This window comes from Salarias fasciatus, chromosome 15 (genome assembly GCF_902148845.1).
Source record: "Salarias fasciatus chromosome 15, fSalaFa1.1, whole genome shotgun sequence".
Lineage (NCBI taxonomy): Eukaryota > Metazoa > Chordata > Actinopteri > Blenniiformes > Blenniidae > Salarias > Salarias fasciatus.
The window spans coordinates 19,449,588-19,477,494 of record NC_043759.1 but is presented as its reverse complement, the minus strand read 5'-3'; the positions used below and the strand labels follow the sequence as shown (position 1 = coordinate 19,477,494).

Sequence of the window (27,907 nt, the reverse complement as noted above, 5' to 3'; positions counted from 1 at the left end):
AAAAAGAAATCAAATAACTTACATAGTAAACGACCAAATCATCCGAGTCAATTCATATTTTTTTCCTGTTTAGCAGCATTGCTGTATCAGCCAGTAACACCCTCTTTTTAAGAATGATCAATTTTCTATTAGTTTCCCCCGTTATGCAAAAAAAAAAAAAAAATATATAAGTGACTTTCATCTGGACTGGGATCGATTTCTGGACAGAATCTTTCCAAAAACATTTACATCTGTCAAGTTGGATTAGTCATTACAAAAATAGGAGCTTTAGTACAAAGACCGTAGACATTGTTTGGTAACGTTGTGGGTTCATGACCAGCTCTGGAATCGATCGCCAACATTTCAAGAACCTTTTTGAACATCGGCAAGGATCCATAACGAAATGAGGGGAAGGGGCGGTAAAGGAAGACATGGCTCAGTGCAGTGGACAGAAACCTTTTCGCGAACACAAGGATTTAAAAAGCCCTTTTCGCTACGCGCGTCCGCTCCGTGTCTCTTTTGAGATACAGCTTCTGGAAAAAAGCACTTGGAAAATTGAAACGCTAAAAGCCGAAAACGGTGGCAGGCGGGAAACGACGCGGGCTGGTCGAGGCTGTCCTCACTTCCCAGGAATACTGAACTCTCGGTGTGTGGGTGTAGGCGTGGGGCTACCACAGTGCACAGCGGCTTGTTCGTATGTGTGTGTGTGTGTGTGTGTGTGTGTGTGTGGAGAGCATCACCGCGCCCCGGGACCACCCGGGCCTTTGCCTTTCCTGGCCGCGGCGTGGCCGCCGTGGTGGTGGTGGCCGTGCGCCAGCTGTTTGTGGGGGCCGGCGGCGGAGGGGCCTCCTCTGGCCTGCGGGGAGGAGCTCCGGCTGGGGTTGAAGGAGGGGGCGGAGCCGGAGCGGCCCAGAGACGGCTGCAGGGGGGCGGACGCCGTCAGGCCGGCTGGGAAGGAGCCACAGGACGTATTTAGACCCTCACATTTACACGTGGAGGCAGTGAGTCGGCGTTCGCTCACCTTTCGAGACGCTGTAGCCGTAGGCGGCGTACGCTGCCGCCGAGGCGGCGGCCGCACCCGCCATGGCCCCCGCCATCGCCGCCGCGCTGCCCGCCGTCGACTTGCGGCCGCGGCCTTTCCCTCCGGATTTGGCGCCGCCTCCCGATCCTTTGGGCCGGCCCCGGCTCCGCCCGGACCTGCCTCTGCCCGCGCTCGTCGTGTCTGAACCCGAGACGCCTGGACATCCAGGAGAACAGAAACAGCAGACATTTCTTCCTTAAATCTGCGGCAGCAGACAGAACAGGAATAACAGCGCTGCCTGAGACCCCTCGTGTTTGTCTTGGCCCGGAATGCGGCCCTTCAAAGCCTCGGTGGTCATTTTACAGCGCCGGAGAATTATTACACATTAATCATTAGTCTTCATTCTCAGAAGTGCGGGCTCAAGCAAAAACTGAAATATTGCTCCGTTTTTCCGTGGTGTTTGCAGAATCAGAGCCAGTGTTTGGCTCAGCGGGAATGTGCCGTGACCCTCGGGTAGCCCCGCCCCCTCCCCCCCCTCATTCGCTTTACATGCCGCACTGTAACCGCTGTGGTATGCAATTCTTTCTTTCTTAAAACACAGATAAGCCTGTTCTGTCACTAACACCAAGACACACAAGTAAAACCCCAAACTTTTACCCCCCATTTCAGATTTGAGCTCAGTTCCTCTCCATCTACCAAGTTGAGCGATCGGTCGTTGATTCAAAGCCTCCGGTTCGTCCTGAAAACCTTTCATTAAAATGTCGTCTGCCTCTAAGAAAGGCACCGGCATCTCCCGGGTTTACAGGGCCCGGTTGTCGGGGGCCCATTAATAATCCCGCTGGCAGCAGCCTCTTAGCAAGGCAGCCAAAATCTCAAATGGGTTTCAGTGGAGCGCGGCGTATTTAGGGGGGATTACCTTATAGCGGCAAATCCAGAGTACAGCCATATAAGCGGAAACAGCGTACATTTTGCCATCTCTATGGATTCCAGAGAGCAGGACGAATTTAAACCCCTCATAAATCTCAGAGCGCGAGATAACGGGGCTACTTGTCACGATGGACGTGCGCCTACGAAAACACGAAGTCATGATAGCGAAGAGCGAACAAAACAAGTCCGGCTTGTCGAAGCGGCCGTGACCTCCGTGTATGTCGCGCCGATTTGTTTTTCTAATCACCCCTGGACGCGATGAGCGCCGTCACACGGACAGATAAAGCGGCGCGGTGTGTGGCGGAGCCTTCGGAGGGGAGGGGGGGGCGGTTCTCACCGTTCATGTTGTCGGAGACCGACCCCGACACGGACGCCGGCGAGTTGGTGGCGCGGGACTGCGGCGCGGAGGAGACGGGGTCGTCCACGATGACCAGCATGTCGCTGCTGCTCTCGTCGGCGTCGGCGTCCGGTGGCAGCGAGCCGGGCTGCAGCTCGCTGCTCAGGGAGATCTGGGCACGGGCGGGGGCACACACAGACACACACACAGGCTGGGGGTCAGGAATACCAGGCCGGCGCGGTGAGGCGGAAGACGGAACTCACGGGGGAAAGAGAAATCAATGATGGACGACAGGAAAAAAGAAGAATAAGAAGGAAGGAGAGGTGAGGAGGGAGTAACCAAAATATTCAGAGAGAATAAATGAAGAGTAAAAGTGGGAGACGGGGTTTGAAATGATCCAAACGATTCTCTGTCTCCTCCGACCGCGCTGGCACAAGCAGCCTCACCTCGCTGAAGGGGCTGGGCATGGCCGAGTCCATCTCCACGCTGATGAACGAGTCGTCTCCGTCCGCCGACAGGTTGGAGTTGTCGGCGGAGGGGGCGTGCGAGATGACCAGGTTCACCTCCTTCTTCCTCTTGTTCTCCGACTCCTCGATCTTCTTCTGGAGGTCGCACACACAGGACAGAGTGCGGAGACGTGAACGACGAGACGCGAGAGCTCAGATCGCTTTAGCCCCCCAACACCTTAAACTGGACACCCTGCAGTAGATGACGAATGGAGCTTTCTCGCCGAGCATTAATCTTTGCAGCTACGGTGACAACTGGACACGGTGTCCAGGAAATCTAGATATTCTTGGCACAGCTCCGGCTGAGGTGCTTCCTCGTGTATTATTTTTGCCTGGCTTCAGGTTTGTTATTCTGTACGTGTCCTTCGAATCCCTCCATTTACACTTCTTTCTCTGGCACAGACGGTCGTATTGTACCTTCTCGGCGTACTTCTCCCTCTTCCTCTTGCGCTCCTTCACTTTGCTGCTCTCCTCCTGTTGCCTCTTCTCCTCCTGTCGCTGACGCACTACAAGAAGAGACGGCACGCTGTTGTCGAAGCCCCGTTCCTCATTTCCCATGACAGGAGTTCATCAGAGTGCAACGGTCTGCACGTGTTCGCACTCACGCTTCTTCTCCAGCTCGTCGTCGTCCAGCAGCAGGCTGACCACCTCTTTGGGCTTCAGAGTGTCCGGTTTGAAGTTGCCTCCCGAGATCACCACCCTTTGAATCTTTGGAGAGAATCACCAAGCGTTAGCCGAATCCTGAACGATGATTCAAATTCTGTTAATGCGATTAAACAACAGAGGTGCAGCTGTTTTCTTTCTTTCATTTTATTTAAAAGACGTGGCACAGCTGGAACGTTGGGACTGACCTCGCTCTTCTCCTTGGCCCGCTGCAGAATCCTCTCCTCGATGGTGCCCTGGCAGATGAGGCGGTAGACGGTGACCTGCTTCGTCTGACCCAGCCTGTGAGCCCTGTCCATGGCCTGCTGGTCCACGGTGGGGTTCCAGTCACTGTCGTAGAAGATCACCTAGAGGAAAATGTGTTTTTTTTTTAATTCACCTGTTCAGACTCTGACTATAAAATGTTACTTCTGGGTAGTTTCTTAAATTTCGCATCCACACAGGTGTTTCCAGCGCGTCTGTGACTCACGGTGTCGGCGGCGGTCAGGTTAATGCCGAGCCCTCCGGCCCTCGTGCTCAGCAGGAACACAAAGATATCCGTCCTGCGAAGAGGCAGAGAGAGGCGCTTACACTCCAGAGTGTACCATCAAATTTCTGAAATGAAGTTAGTTCACATTAGCCTAAACCTGGCATGACAGCACAGTAAAACTTTTTGAGGGATTGCATAAGGAAATGAAATCCCAGTGGAGAAGTCCCACACAATAAAGCCGCTTCCATAAACGTCAAACCCTCTCTTCCTACAGCAAGTCAGTGGAATACCTCTGGCGCCTGAAAGCTATGCGCTAACGCAAACCAGAGCAAATGAACTCACCAGAAAACACACCAACTTGGATATATATCATACATACACACACGATTCACTGATTAGTACAACATACAAAAACACTGATTTTATGTACGTAGACACTGGTATAAAGGTGCATTTTCTACAGTGTGTTGATGTGTTTACTGACCGGCTCTGGAAGTCAGCGACCATGTCTCTGCGCTCAGAAATCTTGGAGGATCCGTCCAGGCGCATGTAGGTGTGTTTGCGATAGACCATGTACTCCTGAAACAGTATGAAAAACCAATGAATGTCCAAACTCAGGAATAATTCAAGGACAAATAATCAGGAAAGTTGTCAGTGGAAGAGTTTTTTTCAACGCATTGAGCCTGAGACCACTTTTTTTTTTTTAACATCTTTAATAGATTTATTCAATTAAATTATCAATATATGAAAATAAAGTAATTTAAAAAAATCTGAAAATTGCCCTACTGAACCCTCCTGGCTTCAGCAACAATACACTGAATTTAATAAGTTCTCAAATATGCAGTTGTTTCTCCAAGGAGCAGAAGAAAGAAAACACTGCAGGGCTACTAACTAAGCCCCAAAGGGTTTAGAAATATTCATCTTTAAAGTAGAATTTCATCTTGACAGCAACTTTGAGTCCAAAATATCAAACTCCCACACTACTAACGTGCATCTGCTGGAGCTAAAACCTCAATCCCGGCGCAGCGGGACGTTGAGAAATACGGAAATTGATATTCTATTACCCCCAAAGTCTGCTAAGCTCCTCTGTGTGCGTGTGTGTGCGTGTGTGTGTTTGTGTGTGTCTCAGAGGTCAGAGCGGCGGCGGTGGCGATGAGGAGATTCGCTGATCTCCATTAAAGCTCTTCCCTGAACCCTCGACCTCTCTAAATGAACGGTGTCAGAACCCCGAAGCGATGAGGCGTCGGCGCACATCACACCGCCTCGCTCGTCATTACCGACGATATCAATGATCTGACACCATGTTTTCAGTGACCCTTCCTGAACCTGAACCCCCCCCCCCCCCTCCAGTCGTGACACCGGGGCCTCGGTCCCAGCAGGGTCTGGGCCTGGCTCCGTTCCCAACCGCCCCATCTGCTCGGAGTGAGCACTGCATTAGCGGCCATTAGCCCCGCTCCTGCCAAAACGCTGCGAAACCTCGAATTAGGGTTTAATATCTCGCCGGCGTGACGCTGCAGATGTTGCTGCTCTGATCGAAGACGGCGTTCGTCCTCGCAGGACTGCGTCTGATTAGAGAAAGGTCACGCCGGGGGTGGTGGGGGGGGGGGTCGCTGTCTGTGTGACCTTCCGTGTTGCTTGTCCAAACCGGCAGGGATCAGCAGCGCGCCGGTGGTTTTCCAACGCGGTGACAGCCGCACTGTAACCTAAACCTGAACAGCTGGCCGTGCGCCCTCGTGTCCAGTTTCAGTCCGGGGTAACCAGAGGTGACAGGCTGATACTTCTGCACGTTTTACACTCGTTTTTTTTTTTTTTTTTTTTTTTTTTTGTCGAGTGTGATAAATCAGAGAGGTATCCATTCAGGTCAACCTGACTGTTTACACTATCGACCGGCCCGGACTGTCAGCAGCTCGTTATAAAGCATATTTACCAAAGGGAGGGGAAGAAAAATAAAAAGCCCCAGTTAGCTGGTCACAGCCACTGAGTCACGTATGGGAGGAGAAACATGGGAAAAAACACACATATGCTTAAAAGAAGGATCAAATTTCCTATTTGCTGCCCAATACTTCAGTCTCTACTTGATTTTGGAATTGCGATCTGCCTGCCAGGTTGGTCTCAAAATGACAAACAGTGGGGAGTCTCTGATTTGAGAGGGCAGGCTGACAAATGCACAGATTTGCAGTTTGGTTGCTGATGAGGGAAACGCGGTGAGTGATCAAAGTCCGTCTGAAATACAATAACTACAATAAATGGTTTTTTTATTTTATTTTTTTAGGTTGTGAACAGTGGATATTGTCAACACTGACTTTCACTTTAAATCCACAAATGTCTTTAATGCTGTTATAAATAAAAAAGGAACGAGATCTGGAAAAGCTAAAGCCAAGAAAAAGGAGCACTTCACGAATTTTAAAAGTCAAATTGTTTACAGAATTTGTGGGAAAAGTACTATGTGACTTTTTTTTTTTTTCCTAAATCCTTCTGGGGCTTCTGAGGAAGCTTAACAAAGGTTGATGAATTACCTGAAGTCACTCAAACATGGAGGTGTGGGATCGGGAGATCAGCTTACCAACCCTCTGATGGAGCTTTCATTACGTCTGCTTGAAGCAGGAGCCTCAAAACCACAACATTCCCAGAGCTTAATCATTAACCAAGGTACTCACTGAGTATGTGTCTTATCACTGTTGATCAGAAGCTAAAGGTTATCGAGTATTTGCACTCATACTGAGGCAGAAAAATAACAAAATACCATCCCGGTGTTGCAAAGCTGCCTGCTTTGTACTGAATGATTGCTTTATCTACTTCCATGCTGGCTCTCAGAGAACAGGAGGAGCTGACAGGAACATTTAATCCCTTAATTCCTCCGTTTAAGAAAACATATGATTTCCTTCAGTTCTGCAATCTGAGCCGCATACTTGCAGTGCGGTAAAGCGCCGTCTAAGCAGCCGCAGACGCGCAACTCGAAGGAGGAGGGCCGCGATTTGGCGGTCCCGTCCCACAGTCCACCGCTGCCAGCCAAAGCAGAGCGTGTTATTTTTCCTCCAGGCCACCCGGACCTCGGCGATCCATCACCCGGCAGCGCGGTGTCACTGGAAGAACCGGCAGCCGACCGGCGACGAAAACAATGCGGCTAATGACGGAGATTAGCATCAGCCTCCGCTTCGCTCGCTCTCTCCCTTACTCAGAGCTGCGTTTGCTGGAAATCAATTCCATCTGCGGGATCTTTCCCTTTATTTTAATCCCCCCCCCCCCACCTCAAATGAGAAAGATAATGCAGTGGAGAAAAACTGAAGCCAGACTGGGAGAACGTATGATTTCACTGTCTTCAGCGCTTCAGCCAGAAATGCTGACACACACACACCCATCCTTCATTAGGTTATGAGGTCACCTACAAACAATGCCTTCTGTAATACACACGGCGAAACGCCGCATTACCTCAACGGAGCAGGAAAACTCTGCGAGGAGGCACAACTAGTTAGAGAGGGTTAGAAGGACACGGAGTCTGTCCGTGGCCTTGAACGCCACTCATTGTCATTGTTGCCCAGACACGCAGGAAGCCGGTCATCAAGCACCTGGGCCAGGTCCATCTGCCGTCAAAGAATCTGGCCGTGGAAACGCCTTTCGCGGCGTGTGAATGGGGAAGGAATTCCCAATGACTTGGTGCCAGAGGCTCTTGGCTCCACGGTGATGTTTGCAACAAATACGGAGGGAACAATAGAGCGCCGCGCTCAAGGGCTGTCGACGCACGTCAGGGCTGCAGCAAAATGTTTCACTCAGAGCCCGACAGCTCCAGACCTCCAGTCAACACGAAGCAAACCGAAGAGGCTTGGAAACAAAGAATCCTCCTATACGCCACAGATATGAATCGATTTCAAGTAAGAAGAATTTCACTGCTGCTTCATGTAAATGTTGCATTTAAACATCTCTGACCAGTCTTTGTCTTTACTTTAATGCATTGGTTCTTCCTCCTTGCCACTCCCATCTCCCTGGTTTTCCCTCGACCTTCCCCCCCCCCTCTTTTCTCCTCACTACTTGTAGTCCTCTCTCCCATCTGGCTGCTTCCCCTGCAGATGAGTCCCCTCTAATTAGTCGTGACCTGTTAATTAGCCGTCTAATGAGAGCGCTAACAAGGGACAGGCAGGCTGATTAGAGGCACAGGAGCTCGATACCTCGCCTGTGGAAGGCGGCCAGATAAACTAGTGGAACAGCACGACTGAGGCGGATCCATACAGATGCAGCTCGATTTCAAGTTATGTGTCATCGTGATGTTTTAGCGGGGTTTAAAGGCATAAATCATTCATGTAAAGGCAGGTTCGTGCAGGAGTGATTGGAACAGCTGGAGGAAGGAGGACGGTTCGGTGCGTCGGTGCGTTCATACCTCCAACAAGTCTATCATGCGCGTCATCTGGGAGTAGATGAGGACTCGGTGTCCCTGGGCCTTCAGCCGACTCAACAGGATATCCAAGGTGTGGAGTTTGCCGCTTTCGGTGATCAGGCTTTCCTTATCTGGAAAAAAAAAAAAAAAAGAACAAAAAACAAAGATCAGCTACTTTACTCTCTTGAGTGACTTACAACTTCGTGTTCTTTTCATTTCAAACAGTTATAAACAGTCAGCAGATAATCCAAAAATAACATTATCAAGGTTATGTTACATCCCTCCTAAAGTTTTTGCAAAAAAAAAATGGGAGTATTGTGTGAATAGAGGACTCCCCAGAGTGGATCAGCCAGAGGATCAATCCTCCTAAATCTGTCTCTGATCCGCCGGTTGTTTGAATAAAGCCTGTGCCCGTATTGACGGATGAGAGCCGGAGAGAATGAACAAGCAGGAGAGAACAAGACCGAGAGAGAAATTGTGAGAAAATTCCCAATTTCACACAATGGCACAAAGGGTGGACACGCGGGGCCGGCAGTTGGCCGTGGTCACGTTCCTGCCGACACCGCGTCAGGTGTTCGCCGGCCTTCAAAAGACCGGCCGATGGGACGAATCTGGAGGCCAATCTGACCCTGTGTTTGTAGCTGGAGTGGCGCCCTCGGAGTCCAGCTGATGAGGAATTAACGTCATTTGCCACAATGGCAGAATGAGGAAATGGTAGAATGACCATCGACCCGGTGACAGGCACACTATGGTGTTTGACCCGCGGGGTCACGGCCCTGAGAGGGGAGAGCCTAAGACCGGGTCCCGGGTCAGCTGACGGGGTCAAACCAGGGTTACAAGAGAGTCCCTTAGGGAGAGTCAGACTTGGCCGTCTCGCACTCAAGTTGTTCCACTTGTTCCCAAGCTCCTTTGTGCAGCGAAAACCGGGGCTTATAAATATTTCCCAGTCTTATTTCCTTGCTTTGTCAACGTAACGTAACCATCAGCGTTAAAATCACGTTCCATTAATTCAAAACACATGGCTCAGAATCTGAACTGAGGCTGCAGCGATAAAGCCATAGAACGTCCTGCCTTATTTTTTTTTTTCTTTCCAAATATGCTTCATTATATTTGGTGGCCCCACAAGATCAACAAATCCGAGGGGATCTTTTTCAACTTTTGAGGAGCACAGGCCTATGCTAATTTGTACTCAGGCTGAACCCCGAACTCTGACCCTTTCGTAAAGCCCCCTCCCGAAAAAAGGTCAGGCCCTGTCGAGGTGTTAAAGAGGAACTAATAGAACAGATGAACAGGCAAAATGCTGAGGGGAGAGCTGGAACGCAGGTCACCGCCGAGTGACGTCAACCTGTCAGAAAGACTCAGCTCCGGTGACAATCAGACTCTGGGCTGAAGGCAGAGCGACGACTTCATCGACTCTGGATCAAACTGAACGTTAACTTCGCCCGGTTCTCCTCTGGATGGCTCATGAAGAGCTGGATGACCTACAACTGGCCTTAAAAAGAGAGCAAAATGAACTGAAAAGTAAAAGTAGCCAGGAGTCAGGCAGAGCTGCAAGATTACATACTGGAGGAGAAAAGGATCCAGACGGCGAGCGAGAGGGGTCTGTGGTGGCTCCGGCTGTAGTCAGAAGGCATTAGCCTCGCGGTGGTGTTGCGGTTTCCATCAGACGGGGGCCTCCTCACCACAGGTGCCAGTCTAACTAGCCCCTCTGCTCAGTCAAGGGCATCAGCTAGCGCTGGCGTGTCGACCACGCAGACGCAAACCGCCACTTGGCAAAGATGCAAATCCTAATATAAGGCACCGCTGCCCAGCCTCTCCGCCATTGATCTGTTTCTGCTTAGCAGATTACATTTAGGCTTCCAGGCTCCGATGTTCTGCTTGAAGATGGGCTAAAGCCCTGATTTGACAATTTTTGAGGCCAAATGGGACTAAATGTCGCATGTATTTAAACAAATTCTTAAGGGGGCATAAAACTGTCAGTCTGAAAATCCCATATTAAGCAGCTGGATGCTATTATTTCTGTTTGTAGATACGAGCCATTCAGGGTAATCCTTTTGTTTATGCCTGGATTATGAGCTGTACCATTAAATGTGAAGCTGCTTTGCCTCTTAAGGAAGAAAACCGTCTGACGTTTGACTACATCGGTCACAGGTCCTAATATCTGACCTGTTCGTACTGGCTCAAGAGATGAGCTGATCGCCAACATCTTTAATGCACAGCGGCGTTAAACCTTCAGGGGAATAATCAGTGCAGAACGAAATGTTAAATATATTCAAAGGAAAGCAGATTGACATAGATTTCCTTGCAACCGTCTAAACATCCTAAAACCGAGCGACGTGGCTTACAGGGAGGTGGTGGAGTTCAGAACATTTAGTGCTGCGTACAGAAAATCCCACTTTCTAAATATTGCCGCCATGCCATATAAAGGGAAGCCAAGAAATTGAATAATTGCGATTTGGGAGGGCTTTGGTGGTATGCTGTCCCATTCCAGTGTAACACTTGGGGCTTACAATATAAGCTACATGTGACTCCAGTGAAATGCCTGACCAGCGGTCATAAATGTGAGCAAACTGGATGTACGAGCCACACATGGAACATAAATTATGGAGGGTTTAGACAGATTAAAATTATTATGTCTATACATGCAACAAATCCACTGCAACGGCCTTTTAGGCTTAAGAGTTTACAAGGTGATCATGTTATGGCTTTAGATCACCTCATACAAGAGCAACACAGAGAGACGGTTCGCGTAAAATATTTAAAATGCACCAAAAAAGAACAGAAATAACTTTCAAATCATGAACTGGCGAGATGATGCCTGTGTTAAGACCACTCCCCAAAAACACGAGCAAATCCCATGTGGTATCACACTACTCTGCTGTTGCTATGGAGACACATATCAAGCTTCACCACCTGCCTGTCCCCCCCTCCGTACGTCCCTCTCGCTTCAATCCAATCCCGTCTAAAAGTGGTATTCACCCGGCCAGCACGTCCCCGTCTCCTCCTACCCCTACCGCCTGCTGGCAGATTAGGCTACACTCCACCGGCACCCCCCCCACCCCCCCTCTTTCTGATCCATACACAACAACCTCCATCACCCTCGCCATCCTCTCCTCCTCGCGCTACTACTGTAAACTCCCCCCTTACCCCAAACCCGCAACTTCACACAGCCGCTCTCCCTCCCCTCCACTCTGTCCCCCTGACGTTGTAATCCAATCCCTGTAGGGCCAGAGCCAGGGGCCTGACATGGTCCTGACCCAATTAGAGGCCTGCTGCCAGCTAATTAACCCCGGCCCAGCCCTGATGCCTGGCGCCTGATACTCCCAAACCAACTACGCCGCTAATTTCATTAATATGCTACGGCAATCTTCTGTCCCATCCTGTCCCCCCCACCCCCACCTTCCCTTCTGCGCCCAACGCAGAAGAAGAGAATCGGGCCAGGGGTGAGGAGGAAAGAGGAACGGCGAGTCCGAGGAGTAAGAGTTGGTAAAGGAAGATGGATGGAGGGTTATGTGAGAAAGAGAGACAGATGGGGGGCCAGGGAACAGGTCGAATGAACGATCGAACCCCAGCACCAGCCCCTCACTGTATAATGATACATTACACTGGGCAATCAATAAGTCAATGAGCAACACTTGTTCAGCACTGCTGATGATGGAAATATTAGCCTGACAGCGGTTCGCTGCTTCTGCACATATTGGCAAAATGTGACTTAAACCTAATTTCCCCTCGCAGAGACGGCATCAGCGCGGCTAAGAGCCAGATGCCAGTGGGAGGGTTCGCCCTGCACCGACTGGCACAAAACAGCAGAAACCAGCTTCCGCTTCCATCTTGGTGAAGTTGTACTGCTGCTACTCCCAAATCTCTCCATATCAAGAGAAGATTATCTGCAGTCTGGAGCCCTGGAAGGAAGCCAAATCCAAAAATGCACATTCCCACAAAGCCAGCGTGTTTTCTGGGTGACTAAGTGTGACTGAAATTGACTGATGAACTGCATCGATGTATGTTTATATATGCATGTGTGTGTGTATGTGTGTGTGTTCACCCACACAGGCAACAGGACTGGTTTTCCAGAGAGACAGGCAGTCTGATGAGGACCCGGGGTTTTTCAGGGGGGAACCTCACCACAGCACAGCACAGCGGCCCGCTGTGAACTCTATCATTAAGATAGATTACCGCCGGGTACTCTTGAGCCGGCCGCAGTCTGAGACACGCTGCAGATGAAAGCTCGCAGGATGAGGAACAGGGCGAACAAGATACCGCTTGGCGTCCACGGCTAAAGATCTGATCACAAAGGAATAATGTGGCTAATGTCTCCCCCTTCAGTCTGCTGTGGAAGTTTAAGGAAGACCTTTTTTTTTTTTTTTTTCCTTTTCCTCCTTCTTGTGGATACATTAATAGCCATAATTTGGATGGGGAAATCTCCATGTCTGTACACACTTGGCTGGATGTTTTGTTTTTCTTTGCTGGGGGAAAAAAAAAAAAAATGTGCAGACGGCCAGCGGTGCCAGTTTAATGCAGATGGAGAGGGGCAGAGTCAGACAGCGGTGTGGCGGGGCTGGCCGTCTGTGTTGTTTTGAGCCTGTCTATCAGAGGGCCGGGGAGGCTTCCTGCCATTTTGCTGGAGAGTAGAGTTTCTTTGAAGAGGCAGGAAGGCAGAACTGCATTTCCCACAGTCTAATGTGAGCCACCGGGGCTCGGGCTCACTTACCCTTCTCTCTCATAGACTGCGAGGCACACGTGCACACCATATACCCCCAAAAAAGGCTGAGCACTGACGTGTAAATATCGAGTTCTTTAACCGTCGCCCCTCGTTGCAGTGACAGACAATTGTCAGTCCACAATGAAGCTGGAAAAAGACGCTGCTATAGTGAGAAGCCTGTCATTTTGTGGACGGCTTCCTTCTAATTAGCTTAAGTGAGACAGGAGCCACACCGACGGCGAGGAAAGTTATTTCTGAGTCACGCTGGAATGCTCCGCCAGTGATCATACGGCATGCAAAGAGGAGAACTATGTATTTTGGAGACTCCGATTTTGAAAATAAAGGTTCCCAGGAGCAGTCGTGTGAAAAGCCGATCAGATCTCCAGCTATGCTCCCTCTGTGACGACCACAGACGTCAGATATTAGAGAAGTGCAGCAGCAGCATCATCTGAATGTTAATTCTGCTTTGAATGAAAAACATCTTTCTCCCCCAGGGAAAATGCTTCCATCACAATCGGGTTTAAAAAAGGCCCGACATGTTAGAGCCTCGATTGTTTTGTTCCTCCCCTGGGCCTGAATCCTAATAAGTCGTCTGATTAGATTCTTCCATCGATATCAGTGGGCAGCCGTACTCACGCCATGGTGCTCAAAACAAACACTTATTCAGCGTTGCCATTTGTTCTAAAGGTGCGGGGCTGGGAGCGCGGAGGAGAGCGAGGGTGGGAAACTTCAGCCGGGCTACTGTACATATCTGAGCCTTGATGTGGCAACAATGTGTTCAGTGGAGGACGGGTGCCGGAGTGCTGGGTCACTTCCTTCCTACCGAGGCTGAGAAAGAAGTGGCAGACCAGACGGGGAGAGCGGCCGCGGCCAGATAGTGACTTCACGGCGGCGCTCGCGCTACTGTCTGTCAGGCGGAGAGAGACGGAGGTGAAGCCTGTCCTCGGGCTGGGTGTGAGGAAAGGCAGCGTGGGAGAGTGTGTGCGGGGAGGTGAGAAACACCTCGGGGCCCGTGTGAGCGCGGCGCACAGCCCTGAATGGGCTCGACTGTACACAAACAACACACACGCACACACACACACACACTCTCACTCGCACACAGACGGACCATCTATTAGTGTTACCTAACTAAGCACTTGAACAATGACCAGTAGCTAAACTTCCTCGCTTTGTCTGCCTCCATGCAACTTCACAAGAGCTTTCAAACTGTTCTCACACAGACACACAAATACTTGTTTTGTTTCTCACTTTTAAACACAAACAATCTCACAAGCACATGTATACACAGATGGGCTCAAGTAAAAAAAATAAATAATAATAATCTAGCATGGTAACACAGCAAACTGTCTTGTCTAAAAGGAAGAACTCCAGATTTTTTAGAAAATTCAATCATTGTAAATGTCTGTAAAGTAAATCTTTACATACTTAAAGTAATAACATTCAAGGTTTATCAAGCAAAGACAAATGCATTAATATTCTTTGCCTGATTAAACAAGAAATCCATGACTTGGAGGGTTTATCAGAGCTACAGGCGGTCAGGCAGGTCAGTGAGAACGGACGTGTTGTGTGTAGAAAGGTAGTGGCCTCTGTCAGCTTGGAAATCCATCAGTCTCCTGAACCCTGGAAACTAAAACACCCTCCTCACTGCTGCTGCTGCTGGGCCGACGCTTAACAAGGCCGCAGCCTTTCTGCTGCGAGTCCGAAACATCCCGACAAACTCACAGAATCGAGGAGGCTCAAGCCTCCGCTAAAAATGTGTTTCGGTCCTTGATGTTCACCTCACAGCACGCTCGCACCGACGTGTGTCCCTTACCTGGTATCCGTATGAAGGACCATCCGTGGCGGGGGTAGAGGGCCATCACGCCGCCGGGGCGCGGCGGGCGAAAGGCGGTGGCTCGCGTGTCCCAGTCCGAGGCCAGTTCAGGTGAACCGTACAGGAAGCACTTCCTGAAGATGGCGCCCCCTCCGCTGCGCGTCACCCGCCACTCGTACTCGGCGCTGCGGTCGTCGCAATAACGCTCCATGGGGAGCGCCGTCACCTAGGAGACCAGGAGATAGTACTGCGTGATGGAATTTGACACGGGCGAACGTTTGCTTTGCAGGTGGCTTTCAAAAACACGACCACTGATCGGTTTATGGCAGAACAATCGATGCTGCAGATGGACGTTCACTGCATGATTAGGCTGAATCAGCAGGTTCTGTGTGTGTGTGTGTGTGTGTGTGTGTGTGTGTGTGTGCGCAGGAGGATGCTTGACAACTGGTGAATAGCCTGAGTAAAGAGCCCTTTTTTTAAGCGGCTGTTTGTTTTAGATGCAGCTGGAAGGCACTGATGTCAACCCCACACACACACACAAACACACACACACACACTCTCTTCAGAGATAAGAGTCTCTTTGTTGGGGGTCCACAGAGGCATCGTCCACAGCGCTTCCTACTTCCACGACCACCCAGACTCTTCACTGTCCTCCATGTCCTGCAAACTGGCTCAAAGCTTTCACTCGAGAGCGATTTGCTCTACGTACCCTGGGCGTGGCCGCCAGCAGGAACTTGGGTGGCAGCGTGGGCTGGCAGGGCCGAACCACGGTGGCGGCAGAGCTTCTGCTGTGGATCACCACGTCTGTGTGTCCCACCATGCCGGGCCTGGAGGCCGTGAACACCAAGTCCTGGAAAAAAAAAAAAAACGAAAAAACCCATAGCCACACACGTACACATTAACATTGCTATCTTGATCCACTGGGGGGACGGACTGTGTAAATTGTAAGTGGTGAAATGCCTTAAAAAGCAAAAAATGTCCATAAACACCACGACTGTCATTACAGCGATTTCCTGGACGCATTCTTACTTTGAACTGCCGCGACATCGGGAAACAAAAGAAAACTAAAAAAAACCCACAAATTATAGGCGATGCAGAGCAGAAGCACACAAATTGGAGCATGTAGAGGTTATTGAGTCCGCCGCTCATGGGTTCAGTATGTTCAAATTTAACTTGCTGTGTTTCTCAGACGTTATATAACATTTCAGCTAAATGCTAAAACTATTATGTAAAATGTATGATTAATCCAGCTTTTATGAAATTTTAATTGCATATGTCACAGGATGAACTGGTTGCCTTATCGTGTAATCACACATTTGGGCACAAGACATGGTGTGGAAATGCAAATGTGAGCATGCACATGACGGACAGCTTCAATATAGCAGGGAGAGAGGCTTTAAAGGAGTGTAGAGATGTGCTGTGCATGAGTGTAGTGCCACAATGCCACCTAATGGCAAGTGGAGCGAAATAACTTCGACACAGAAAGTAGAAATTTCTCTTTTTCACTCAAAAACTGAAGGAAAAAAAAAAAGGGTTCCTGGAAGATATTAACTTTTCAAAACAATGAAAGGCCAAATATTTCAGGGAGTGAAGCAACAAATACTCTCATAACCGCTGTGGATACACCAAAGAACAACAACACACAGTGTGTGTGAGGAAAAACGAATGGGAAGTCCTTTCAGAGTGTCTCCATAAATCAAAAATGGTTAGATTGTTGCGTGGAAGCCAGAAAATAATTGATGAATGTACATCAATGTTTTAAATGCACCATGTTTACCAGGTACACAGCATATAATCAATTTATACAACCACTATACACCTGCCTGTCTTGTGATACGTGGGTGGGATTCAGGGCGTAGCAGGAGGTGTTCAGTGCTTCTGTTTGTCTCGATCCTTCAGCGGGACCAGCAGGAAGGCTGAAAGCAATACTGACCGCTCTCTCTCTCTCTCTCTCTCTCTCAAAGCGCAGAGCCAGAACGAGACGAGCCAAGCAAAGAGAAGTGGCACGCTGTGCCAGCTCCACGCAGCTTCAGGAAGAAAAACGAGGAGCTGAAAGAAGTTTGCAAAAACTGTGGGAGTCTGGAGATCAGCACGAGCTCCCCAGGTGTCAGAAAGTTTCTGCCTCTCGCTCATATCTCAACTTGTTTCTTATATTTTTTTCTGCTTGCTCCTTCAAGCCGCTCTGGAGGGGGTCGAGGGGGGGGCTAACATCTGAGACGTCTGCATGAGGAGGCCAAGACAGGAGGAAGAGGATGGAATTACCCCGTCAGCATTTACTTCTGAGCATTTTCCACCCAGAAAGGTAGGAACAACGAAAGCTGGAAATGTGACACTGATGCATATCACGGCTGAAATCATTGATCGATGTGTTTCTAACCCTTCTGAAAAGAAGACTCCAACAGTCCTGCAGCTGTTCCTCAGTGAAGAATATGCAGACGTGTGCTCTATATGTTTGAACTGGCCCATACACACAAGTACACACATCTTTTTTAGAACTTAACAATTCCTATATTGCAAAATGAAAAAAATAACAGTCGATGAAATATGTATCCTTGCAGCACTCGGCTGCAGAATCCAACACTTAAGAAGCCAGAGGAGTGCTGCAAAAAACAGAACAAACTTCTCAAACTGCTGAAATACCAGGATATTTTGATGGATCAAGACCAATTCACCACCTTTTTCCAAATCCCTCGAATAACATCGAGCAGCGCACACTGGTGCCATGTACCAATCCAACTCCTGTTACCAAAACTCCCCAGAGCCAGGACTCGAGTCTGTGCTGAAGGAACAGCAGACGCTCAAACTGTTTCCATTGGACGGCGTGATGGAGAGACACGGCGTGTCACTCAAAGAGTCTGCTCAACCGCAAGACGGTTCCAAATCATGTTGATACAAAACAACTGATCTATATAAACAAATCTATTAAAAAATGGTCGACCGCGTGCATATATGGAGCAGAATGATTCTGTGAAACAATTTAGAGTTTTAAATGGTCTTATCTTAACTGTCAACGCAGGATTTGCTTTAGTGCTTTTAGACCTGACTGCAGTGAACCACACTATTCTGCTTTCTTTTCTTGGAAACTAAAGCACAGTTCTGAGATTTTTCAAGTCATATCTGACGGATAGAAGCTTCTCTGTTCACCGCTTCAGCTCCGTCACGGCTTCTGTTGTGCACAGAGTGAGCGTCCAAACATTTCTCACCTGCAGGACAGGGCTGGTGTGAACGTTGGGGAAGGCGACGGGTCTGTTTATCCACAGAATCAAATCCCTGCGAGACAGGCGGTTCGTCCGGGGCTGCGGCTTTCCTCCGACCTCCTCATTCGTTCCGCCTCGACTCGTCTCAGATTCCTGACCTTCTTCTTCAAGGTCAAACAGGCGCTGATGGTGGAGCCGGTACGCGGCTTTCAAGGACAGAAAAAGTGCTAACCATCTGTGGAAGAGGATCACATAAGAGAAACAGCTAAAGCTGGTCACTGTTACTAAATCAACAACCGCTAGTGGGTTTTTATTTACAAAATAGTTTGGATCTTTTATATATTGGCTACATCTTAACCCAAAACCTTCATCTTGATCAGTTTCAACAGATCTGCTCATGGAAAGTGACACCCACCTCACCAGGGTGCCTTGGAGCATCTGATTGGACATTTCAGCTGGCGACACGTCGATGAAGCGCAGGAAGGAGAAACAGCTGCCTTTGTCGTCGCCTGAACCGGTAAAAAACACACAGTTTAGAAACCCTGAATAAAGTAGCAATAATCTGTGGAAATAAAACGAAATGGTGGGGCGATTCAAAGGGGTAAACAGGAAGCCGATGGTTTTATGAAGAATTGTATGCCTTCATGCTCACCTTTCCTGTGAAAAAGAGACTGCTGGATGTGATTTGGGGAGAAGGGAGACAGCAGCACTTGAAGCAATCTGCGGAGGACGCGAGGAGAAAAACCAGGTTACACCACGCAGCGTGACGAGCGGCAGGGCAGACCGGTCTGGTCCCAGTCCAACCCACAGAGTTCCTACGACTGCAGCCGTAATTGAGGTAATTGCCTTTTCTGAGTCGCAAATCAGCAAAAAGTCCTCAAGGACAAACAATTTGTCGGGAAACAGACGTATCACCCCTGCCAGTGTTTACATTGTAACTTTATAAAGAAACTCAACCTCACTCGAAACTGTCAGAAGAACTTTTAATGGATGTGTTTGCTGAGGATTTGGTGCATATTAGTGGATATCGAGTGTGTCTGTGGACGTCTCTGAAGGAACTCACTTGTTCTTGGCCTGGTTGTGTGCGTGGATGAGGCCCTGGCGGTAGAGGAACTTGGACATGATGTAGGGCTTAAGGGACATGTGGAAAGGAGAGCGCGTCTCCTGACGCTCAAACAAGTCGGGGTGGTTGCACACCTACACAAACACACACACACACACGCAGCTGGAGTGAGTAAACCATGCAAAGGAAGCGGTACTCCATGCTTTAACTGCCAATTCTATGTTCAACCATTAAGACCTCATGTTTTCTCTCTTATTTCTGCGGAATGTAGGAAAAAACCATAACTGATGAACTATAAAAAATAAAACTGTGTTTCTTGTACCTTCCTGAACTGCATGACCAGGTTCATGAGGGAGGAGGTGGTGCTGTGGGCCTGCTGGGCCGTGCCCATGGACGACTGCAGCAGATCCTCGATGGAAATCTTGTTTCTCAGAGCCTGGTAGAGCAGCCTCTGCCGAGACGTCAGCTGGCAGTAGGTCAGGATCTCGATCTGCAACAGGAGCGCGATTAAAACGCTGCACCTTGCAGCAAACCTTCCCGAGAAAAGAGCATTATGTTCTCACAATGATCTGCTTTCTCATGTTTGAGAGAGGAGATAGAAACTCACAGAAAGCGCTTTCCTATTTGTTATACGGTCCTCTGAGAAAACACAATGTTTTCTCAAGGACTGAACCCAGTATTAATTTATGGTTACAGACTCCGTGCCCAGTCTGCCAAACATTCTTAAAATAAACATCAACATGTTGGGTTGTTATCAAGTATCGTGTTTCAGTAAAAGCAGTGAAAATGAACAACAACGAAACACACGACCCCACACTGAACCTCGTCGGTTGGGGTTTGCTTCAGCTCACTGGCCAAAACAAGAGAAACCAGAGGGAAGAGCAGAGGAAGCGGGCTGGCAGGGCTTCATGTGGGTGCAAAGGAAAGTGAAAAAGACAGATGTGGGGGAGTGGTGAACTCTGCCATTCCTCCGGCTCGGTGTGCGGAGACTCCCACAGTGGATGAGTGAGTGTGTGTGCGCCGCCTGTGACAGCTGGAGAACCCGGGTCCAGCATCTGTCGAGAGGATCTGCCAGCACAAGCATTGCTCAGAGACTTATGACGACGCTTCCCGTGTCACTGAGGCGGAGGCTGGCGTGGACGGAGGAAGCATTAACCAGGAGAGGAGGAGAGTGAGAAGACCTGAAGAAAGAACTGGTACTGTTTGAAACTGGTCTTCGCCACTTCTTTTCGGATCCTCATTTTGCAATCCCGATCTCCCAAATATATGATCAGACCATCTCTTTCACCAGCTGCTCACACTCCCGCTTACCTTGTCTGAGAGCTCGTTCTCCACATCCTTCTTGATCCTGCGCAGCATGAAGGGCTTGAGGATCATGTGTAATCGGGACAGCTGATCTGAAAAATATGCCCTAAATGTCATCGCACTCATTCTTCTGTGCAAACAAACTGAGAAATATTCTAATATGATTGAAGATTTTCCAAAAGATGTCCTTTCTGCAGTGCGACAAAGTGTTGTAAAATGAAAATTATGAAACGTTTCACAAGAGAAAAGTCAATAACTGAATGATTTAAAACCATCAGAACAGAGAAAACAATCGACGGGCAGTTGAGAGGGGCTCCTTTTTTTGTCTGTACTCACTCTCGTCGATGGCGGACTTGTTTTCGGCGTGGCTCTCGATGTCCTTGGAGAACCACTCGTTGAACTCTTCGTGGGAATCGAACAATGTCGGCATGATGAAGTGCAGCAGGGCCCACAGCTGAGGGACAGTAAAAACACGCGGCGGTTAACGGGTTGTGATTTTCTCACACTGACTCACAAGAGCGCACGGCTCCCAGCGCACGCACACACACACACACACGCACTGTTCACCTCGGCCATTGTGTTCTGGATTGGCGTCCCGGTCAGCAGCAGTCTGTTTCGGCACTGGAACTGGAGGAGGATTTTCCACCGAACGCTGTGAACGCACAGAAACAAGAGACTGTGGTCTCCTCTCTCCCGGCCGCGGACATTCATCATCTTCATGCGTTTTTATTCCAAAATAATCACCCCATCTACTTTCACTGGGAAAGGATCACAGAGCGCCTGAGATTGAACGTTTTGAGGACGTTTTCTGAGCGGACTTGTGGATTTTGGCCGATCTCCAATAGCGGCCAAAAAGCGACGCACGCAGCATCGCTGTGGCTCTACGGGCTGATAGAGATACTTTTCCAGAATTTTATGTTGATTGTAGAAATGATTTAAAGACTTGTGACACTATTCTGCATATTTCTAACTAATCGATGACAAACTTCTTCCACTTAACATTCCTGAAAGCAAGCTCTTCCAAACATGCAGCTGCAGGAAAAACTTAAACACAACGGAGTTATAACAGTGTGGTTATAAAATTGTTGTTTTTTTCTGAATGGGTCATTTATCCGATGAGGACCACAGCTGGATTGTAGGTCAGAAAATTTGATCGTTTATCTTTAAATTTGTGACAAATATTCGAGGCCTGAGACGCGAAAGGTTTTGGCATGTCAACCAAATTCTACATTTTGGTGCTTCAGTGTACCTGGTGCTGCTTTTTAGAGCCTGGGCCTCGTCCAGGACCATGTACTGCCACTTGACTCTCTGGAAGTACTTCACGTCTTGGACCACCAGCTGGTAGCTGGTGATCACCACATGGAAGGGCGCGTTCTGCGTGTACAAGGTTTTCTATGGAAGATGAGAGGATGGAAAAAAAAGACGATAGATTAGAACATGTGTTGGTTTATCGTTGAACATTTTGAATTTTCATCTTTACCTGGCTCCAAAATTTCCGGATCACTTTGCGATCGTGTGGATTTCCCCAATATGGCAGCACCTGTTGGATAAAACATAACAGTTAAGGAGAAAAGAAATGTCTTCTGCAAAAGCTGCACGACTATCGTGACCAACGCAAGAAAAGCAGAGATGTTCTCAGAGGAAAGAGCTCAGCATAACATCACGTCCGAATCACTTGTTGATGTGCAATGTAATGTGAAAAATTTACAAATCATTACATCGCTCGACACATGTTGGCATTCTATTGTTTTCAGTCGCTCTTGCTTTGAGAGTTCAGGAAGCTTATCTTCAAATCGTGTAATGGGGTCTTTTCACACCTCATTAGCAAAACAAACTGGAATTGATTTATTTCCAAACTAGCTGAGAAAACGGGAATGGCCGAGCGCTGAGCACAACAAAGAGCTATGCGAGCGACATTGTCAGGATGTGTGTGTGTGTGTGTGTGTGTGTGTGTGTGTGTGTGTGTGTGTGTGCGTGTGTGTGTGTGAACTCCAGCACGGCTGACATATTGATGGGCTTGATAAATGATTTTAGCCTCCACACAGTCTGTCAAACACCAGCTGAGGCATGCAACAAAGATTTTTAGATGTTTAGGAACTGGATGAAAGTAGGGGGGAAAAAAAAGATCCTCCAACATAACGAGACAACACTGCCCCCTAATGGAACATTTACAGCATGAATCTTTCTTCTCAGCATGCTTGAGGAGGAGGAAAAGAAAAACAGCAGAGAAACAAACCCCTCAGCCAGCAGTCTCACCTTGAATTTCGGCACAAAGCGGGTGAACTCCTGGTGCCAGTTGTTGAGTGTGGATGCTGGAGAGATGATTAGGAAGGGACCCCAGATGTTATCTCTCTGTGTGGGGAAAAACAAAAAACAGCAAACACTGTAAAGTTGCTGCATCAGCTGGATCACAGGTGGAGCTGCATCCAACCGCCAGGAACACCGGAGGAATCTTCTCATCTGTAATATCTGACTGAAACTACTGTGGAGCTCTGAGTTATTTTAATCAAATTTGACTTAGTCATATAAAACAACAGGCAACGATTCAATTCCTTACGTTGACAAAGCACCTTATTGTTTCACTTCAATTAATGCAGTTAGTCTAAATATGAATGTAACTGTTTTTCGTATCTACCTGCATCACATATTATTGGAATTGTTTTGTATTTCACTTTTCATCCCACAAATGCACGTTCCTTCTGTTCGCTCTCAAACTGGTAAGTCTCATCAGGCACTTTTTTTGTAACTAGAAAAGGATGCAGGTCCACATGGAAGCTTGTTTGATAAATGTTGTCACAAGCCAAAAATAAGAGAAGATGCTGGAATGCTCTGCGGTTGGTTAATGAAGCATTTATAGATGTTAACCTCTCCTACCTCTGCGAGGTGAGCCAACAGGGCAATACTCTGAACGGTCTTCCCCAGTCCCATTTCGTCTGCCAGGATTCCGTTGATGCCCTGCAAAAGAAAAAAAACAACACGAATTAGCCAATGTAGATGAAAAATCAGCTCCCTATTCAAACATCTAGTGCTAAAAGTGCAGTCTAATATCATTCAAAGTAAATGAACGAAGACAACATCTGGTCTCTGGGGTCAGAAAGGTCTCTGATCGCCGCCAGGTACCTGCTCGTAGAGGTTGGCCAGCCAGTTCATGCCTTTGAGCTGGTAACCTTTGAGTTTCCCATTGAAGATAGTCGGCTGAGGAATTTCTTCGCCTGCGTGGATGGAAGGATTCGAGAGGCTGTAGCTTTCTCCGAAACCGGAAGCGCTACCTCCACCCGACAGCAGGCCGGCAGCTGCGTGTAGAGAAGCACTGCGGCTGTCTTTGGCCTCCTCGTCAAACATTCGGGTCTACGATGGAGGAAGATTCAGAGATGAGCCTCAGTGTGGACTAGGAAGTGTGTCTGATAACTGCTTTAACTTACCCTCTCTTGGTGAATCTGGTAGGCCTCTGTGGCATTCCTCAAGGCCTTGGATTTGTAATATTCACTATCTACAACGACAAACCATGAAGCTCATCAGCAGGTCACCATGGGATCATTCAAAATATTGCACCAGTAACACATTGAACTTGACTGAACCACTCGTACCGTAGTCCTCCTGCCCCATGTTGACCATCACTCCCCCTCCGATGTCGATCTGTCGCTGGGCTGCAGTGTCTTCAAGCTTTCTCAGGATTTCCTCCTGAGCCGAATCTCCCCCCGGACCCCCGACGCTGGCTTTCCCACTCATGAAGTGAGCATAGAGCTCCGTCTGAGTGATGAGGAAATTCAGCTTACGCTGCTGGCGCTTGGCCTGCAGGAGTCAAAGAGAAACCAAACTGACTGCACGATCTCTTGTGGCAACCCCGGAACCCCGAGACAACCCGAAAAGTCCAAATCTCCAGTCGCTTCCACGCCACTGACCTCTCTCATCTCCTCGTCCAGCTTCCGTTGTTCCAGAGCTTCCTTCTCGGCCCTCTTCCTGTGCTCCTTTTCCACCTTGTCGTATTTCTTCCAGTAGAGCATCATCTCTTTGGTAAGGCGCCGTGCACGGGGTAGCGTCTCCTTGCAGTTCTTCTGAGCCTGGATGGCCGCACGCCGGACTTCTCGCATGCACTGATGAGCCAACTGAGGCAAAACATTACAAGGAGTTAGATGTTTGGCAATAAAAAGACCAACATTCACACAGAAACACGGAGGACAGCAAGAACGGTTCAGTTTCTTACTTTTTTAGCATTGGTGAGCACAAGGTTCTTCGCAGAGGTCTTCTGCTTGAAGGACTGTGAAAGGAACAATCAGGATATCAGAAAATGATAATGAACATCAAAATAACCCACAAACACAAAACTGTGAGAAAAAAAAACAATGAGTCCGACCTTTCCCTTCCCACATACTGACCTTGGGGATCTCTTTTTTGGCGATGGTGAGCCAGACCTTCCGTCGACGTGCGTTCAGCTGCTCCGCCGTCAGATGTTTCTTCTTTACCACGGGCAGCGGAGCATCATGGGAAAACTTCGCAAAAATCTTAGTGATATAAGGTCGCTCATCGTCCAAAAACTCTCCCTCTCCCCGTTTTTTCTTTTTCTTCACTTTTTTCAGTTTGGCTGCAAGAAAACAAAGTGAATCATCTGTCAAATGTGGATTTCTCTTAGCTAAACTCAGGTGATCAAACTCATATCTTTTTTTTTTTTTTCTTACCTTTAAATTTCTTCTCATCTTTGATTTTCTTTTTCTTTGGGCCCAGTAGATGACGCTGTTGCTCGTAAAAGGGGTCATGAGTGGACAGAAGTCCGGTGCTGTAGTGCTGATATTGGTGAAGCTGCAGGAAACAACATACAAAAAGATGTTTAAAATGCTCACCGTGGTCACTCTGATCAGCTGTAGACATCGGATTGTGTTTGTTTTTGTGTGTCTTTGTACCTCCCGATCAGAGTAGAACTTGCTCTGATGCTGCCTGGTGTAACGGTGCAGCCTCAGCATGTCGTGCAGCTCCTCCCGAGACAAACTGAAGTCAGCGTCATCGGAGTCCGTATCCGAGTCGGTGGTGTCGTCGCTCAACAGGATACTCTGCAGGACACGAAGGACGTTAAAGGAAGCAGAGGATGTTGTGTGTTAGCGTGTGGGAAAACAACTCGGCCACACAATCAAAGTGGTATAGACAACACAATTATAACAGAGCAGCTACTATTAATCAATGCGTCATTTGTTTGTGTTGTTTAATAAAGCATGAAGAAGGATGCAGAGGAATACTCTGTGTAAAGACCTTGAGCCATTTCCTGTTCTTCTTAAGCTTGGAAAAATTGTACAGGCTTGTTTTGTCTGTCTTTTGATCTATAAGACAAAAAGAGAGAAAGAACCACTATATAAATACACAACATCTTTCAAGGTGAGATAAACAATGCAACTGAGGGTGTAGGAATATGTGAAGGACATAAATATGAGTGTTTCCATGTTGTATCTTACCTTTACCCTGCAGGAGTATTCCATTTAGGGGCTTGCTGTCTGTCAAACTATCCCCTTGCTCACATGATTCACTCTTCACCGTCAAGGCAGCATGCTGAGCGGAGGAGTCCAGAGATAACCCCGTCCCCAGCGCACCATCACTGTCATCGCTATCATCGCTGCTACAGGAGAAAGATGGAGCTGTCAGCTCATCAATGTTACCATCAAAATGTTTCTCTAGGCATTTGTGGAGATATAAAAATTCAGAAAGACATTATTGTAAGCAATGCTGGACGTAATGTAAAGCGAATGTAAAGGAGATGACATATATACATTTGTAAAACTCAAAGATAATACATTTACATTTCCTTTTCTGTCGATGATGACTCAGGACTACATCTGAGTCACACAGAAAATGTGTACGCTGCCTTTAAAGTGTCCTCTGTGTGTACCTGGTTATGTCAGTGTTGAAGACAGTGGCCGTCTGGCGCAGAAAACTGTCCAACTTCAGGGATCTTTCCAAGCGCTGCAGGTAGAGAGGCTTGGCCAGGCCAGAGGTCCCCGATGCCCCAACCTCCGGCCGGCCGCCCTGCCCTGACGCCATGCAGCCCAGACACCTCTGCCCAACAGGGCAGCACCTTTCACTTCAAAGTTAGAGAAGAAGGATAAGAAATTGTAATAGCAAATTGGAGTACTTTTCCAGTTTTAAGGTTATTGAGGTAAATGAAAGCATTGTGCAACTTATGCGAAATCCCAAGAGTGGTTTTAAAATCCATTAACACCACCTGTATCTCAAACTTTATGTTAACAGGGTGGCTGAGAGACAGTGTGGTGACATAACTTCTATAAAATGATAATATATAACCTACCTTCTCAGTAAGAGGTGACATGGTTCTTCATTACAAGATTAATGATCACACAAAGATGGAAACCCTATAAAAGAAGATACTCAGTAAGGCACCACTGTTTTATTAAAAATATTGAACATTTTAGGAGTGCAAAGTGATTTTTAGAAAATATTATTTAAAGGATTTAGTTTATATTACTGTGTTTAGACTTATATGCATGTTATATTCTTATTTACCTTTATTACCTTATCTATGTGTTTACCTTACCTATATGTGCGTACATAGTCATATAATCGTGTATTTTTTATATGTTTAGATGCATTAATCGATAACTTAGCTGTTGTGTACATTAGAGACTGATTTTTTTTCCATATAATTTACACATATCGACTTATTGGACTTGACTTTCTATTAGTTCACTTTCTCGAGCATGGAAAGGGGCCAGCAACTCAAATCCTATAACTTTTTTTTTTTTATTAAGAAATGATGAGAATCTTCATTTAGTTTGATTTTTGTGTTTATTGTCATCTCATCGTTAATGTTTGATCTGCTAGCTCGTGCTGCTTGGCTAACCTTCACACTGCACTGTAGCCTGCAGGCTAACGACCGTTAGCTGCTTCCTCTGATCGGGGATGTTAAAGGGTCAAGGAGCCGCTGCTTATTCCCTGCTTTGGTGTTTACCACATCGAGCGCATCGCAATTTATGGCCTTCTCCATTACAGTCCAGCTTTTACTGCCGGACAAGCACCCCCTTGATGATCGTACACGTTAGCTGGCTAGCTTTGTGCACCCGGGCGTCCTGACACAGACGTCCTCTCACACCATTAATATGAAGTATTCAAATCGGCTCTGTCTCTTTAAGGCCGCCACCTCCCTGCCTAAACAATGTATTAAGATATGATATCTGTTTAATGGACATTCTTAAAGTTGTGTCTTGTCCCAGTGCAGCGACTGCAAGGCCCCGCGCCCGCGCCTTTCGTAGCCTCACCGCGGACACGAGCCGAGGCTCGGCTGCCTGGCCAGCGTATGATCCCCATCTTTTAATTCTTTCTCCCTCCCGGCCATCTTCCCCATTGCTCCTTCGCCATAACAACCACCACAGAGTCTCTCACCTCGGCCCCGTGTCCCCCTCTCAGTCTCTCTCGTCGCTGCTGCCGACTCTCGGTTCTCTGACTCCAAAATGGCGGTTTGAGGCGCCGAGCGAGTCTGTGAGCTTTGAGTCGGCAGCAACAGCGGAGAGGCGGCCACTTTCTGTTACTGAGAGAGCAGAGACACGACGCCATGGCGA

At 48.1% G+C, this 27,907-nt stretch overlaps 1 protein-coding gene across 4 annotated transcripts; it reads right to left on the bottom strand.

Moving 5' to 3' along the window:
* Nucleotides 1-27,878, bottom strand: ino80 (INO80 complex ATPase subunit). 4 transcript variants are annotated; one of them, XM_030109856.1, is made up of 37 exons: nucleotides 27,732-27,878; nucleotides 26,641-26,704; nucleotides 26,224-26,415; nucleotides 25,793-25,953; nucleotides 25,593-25,660; nucleotides 25,250-25,396; nucleotides 25,028-25,148; nucleotides 24,728-24,933; nucleotides 24,556-24,609; nucleotides 24,254-24,457; nucleotides 23,939-24,143; nucleotides 23,774-23,841; nucleotides 23,472-23,699; nucleotides 23,226-23,306; nucleotides 22,608-22,703; nucleotides 21,832-21,891; nucleotides 21,601-21,743; nucleotides 20,919-21,003; nucleotides 20,688-20,805; nucleotides 20,358-20,443; nucleotides 19,369-19,536; nucleotides 19,047-19,180; nucleotides 18,636-18,703; nucleotides 18,399-18,492; nucleotides 17,990-18,218; nucleotides 15,496-15,636; nucleotides 14,787-15,012; nucleotides 8,275-8,402; nucleotides 4,387-4,481; nucleotides 3,903-3,975; nucleotides 3,622-3,780; nucleotides 3,376-3,478; nucleotides 3,188-3,276; nucleotides 2,711-2,866; nucleotides 2,265-2,436; nucleotides 1,001-1,216; nucleotides 1-927 (listed from the first exon to the last, which is right to left on the bottom strand). In XM_030109856.1, the coding sequence occupies exons 3-37, from the start codon at nucleotides 26,373-26,375 to the stop codon at nucleotides 716-718; spliced, it is 4,746 nt and encodes a 1,581-aa protein (XP_029965716.1). In that variant the 5' UTR covers nucleotides 26,376-26,415; nucleotides 26,641-26,704; nucleotides 27,732-27,878; the 3' UTR covers nucleotides 1-715. The 4 variants fall into 4 exon arrangements, with proteins under 4 accessions (XP_029965716.1, XP_029965718.1, XP_029965719.1 ...); XM_030109858.1 differs by having other exon boundaries at nucleotides 2,711-2,863; XM_030109859.1 differs by having other exon boundaries at nucleotides 25,799-25,953.
* Nucleotides 27,879-27,907: the final 29 nt, after the last annotated feature.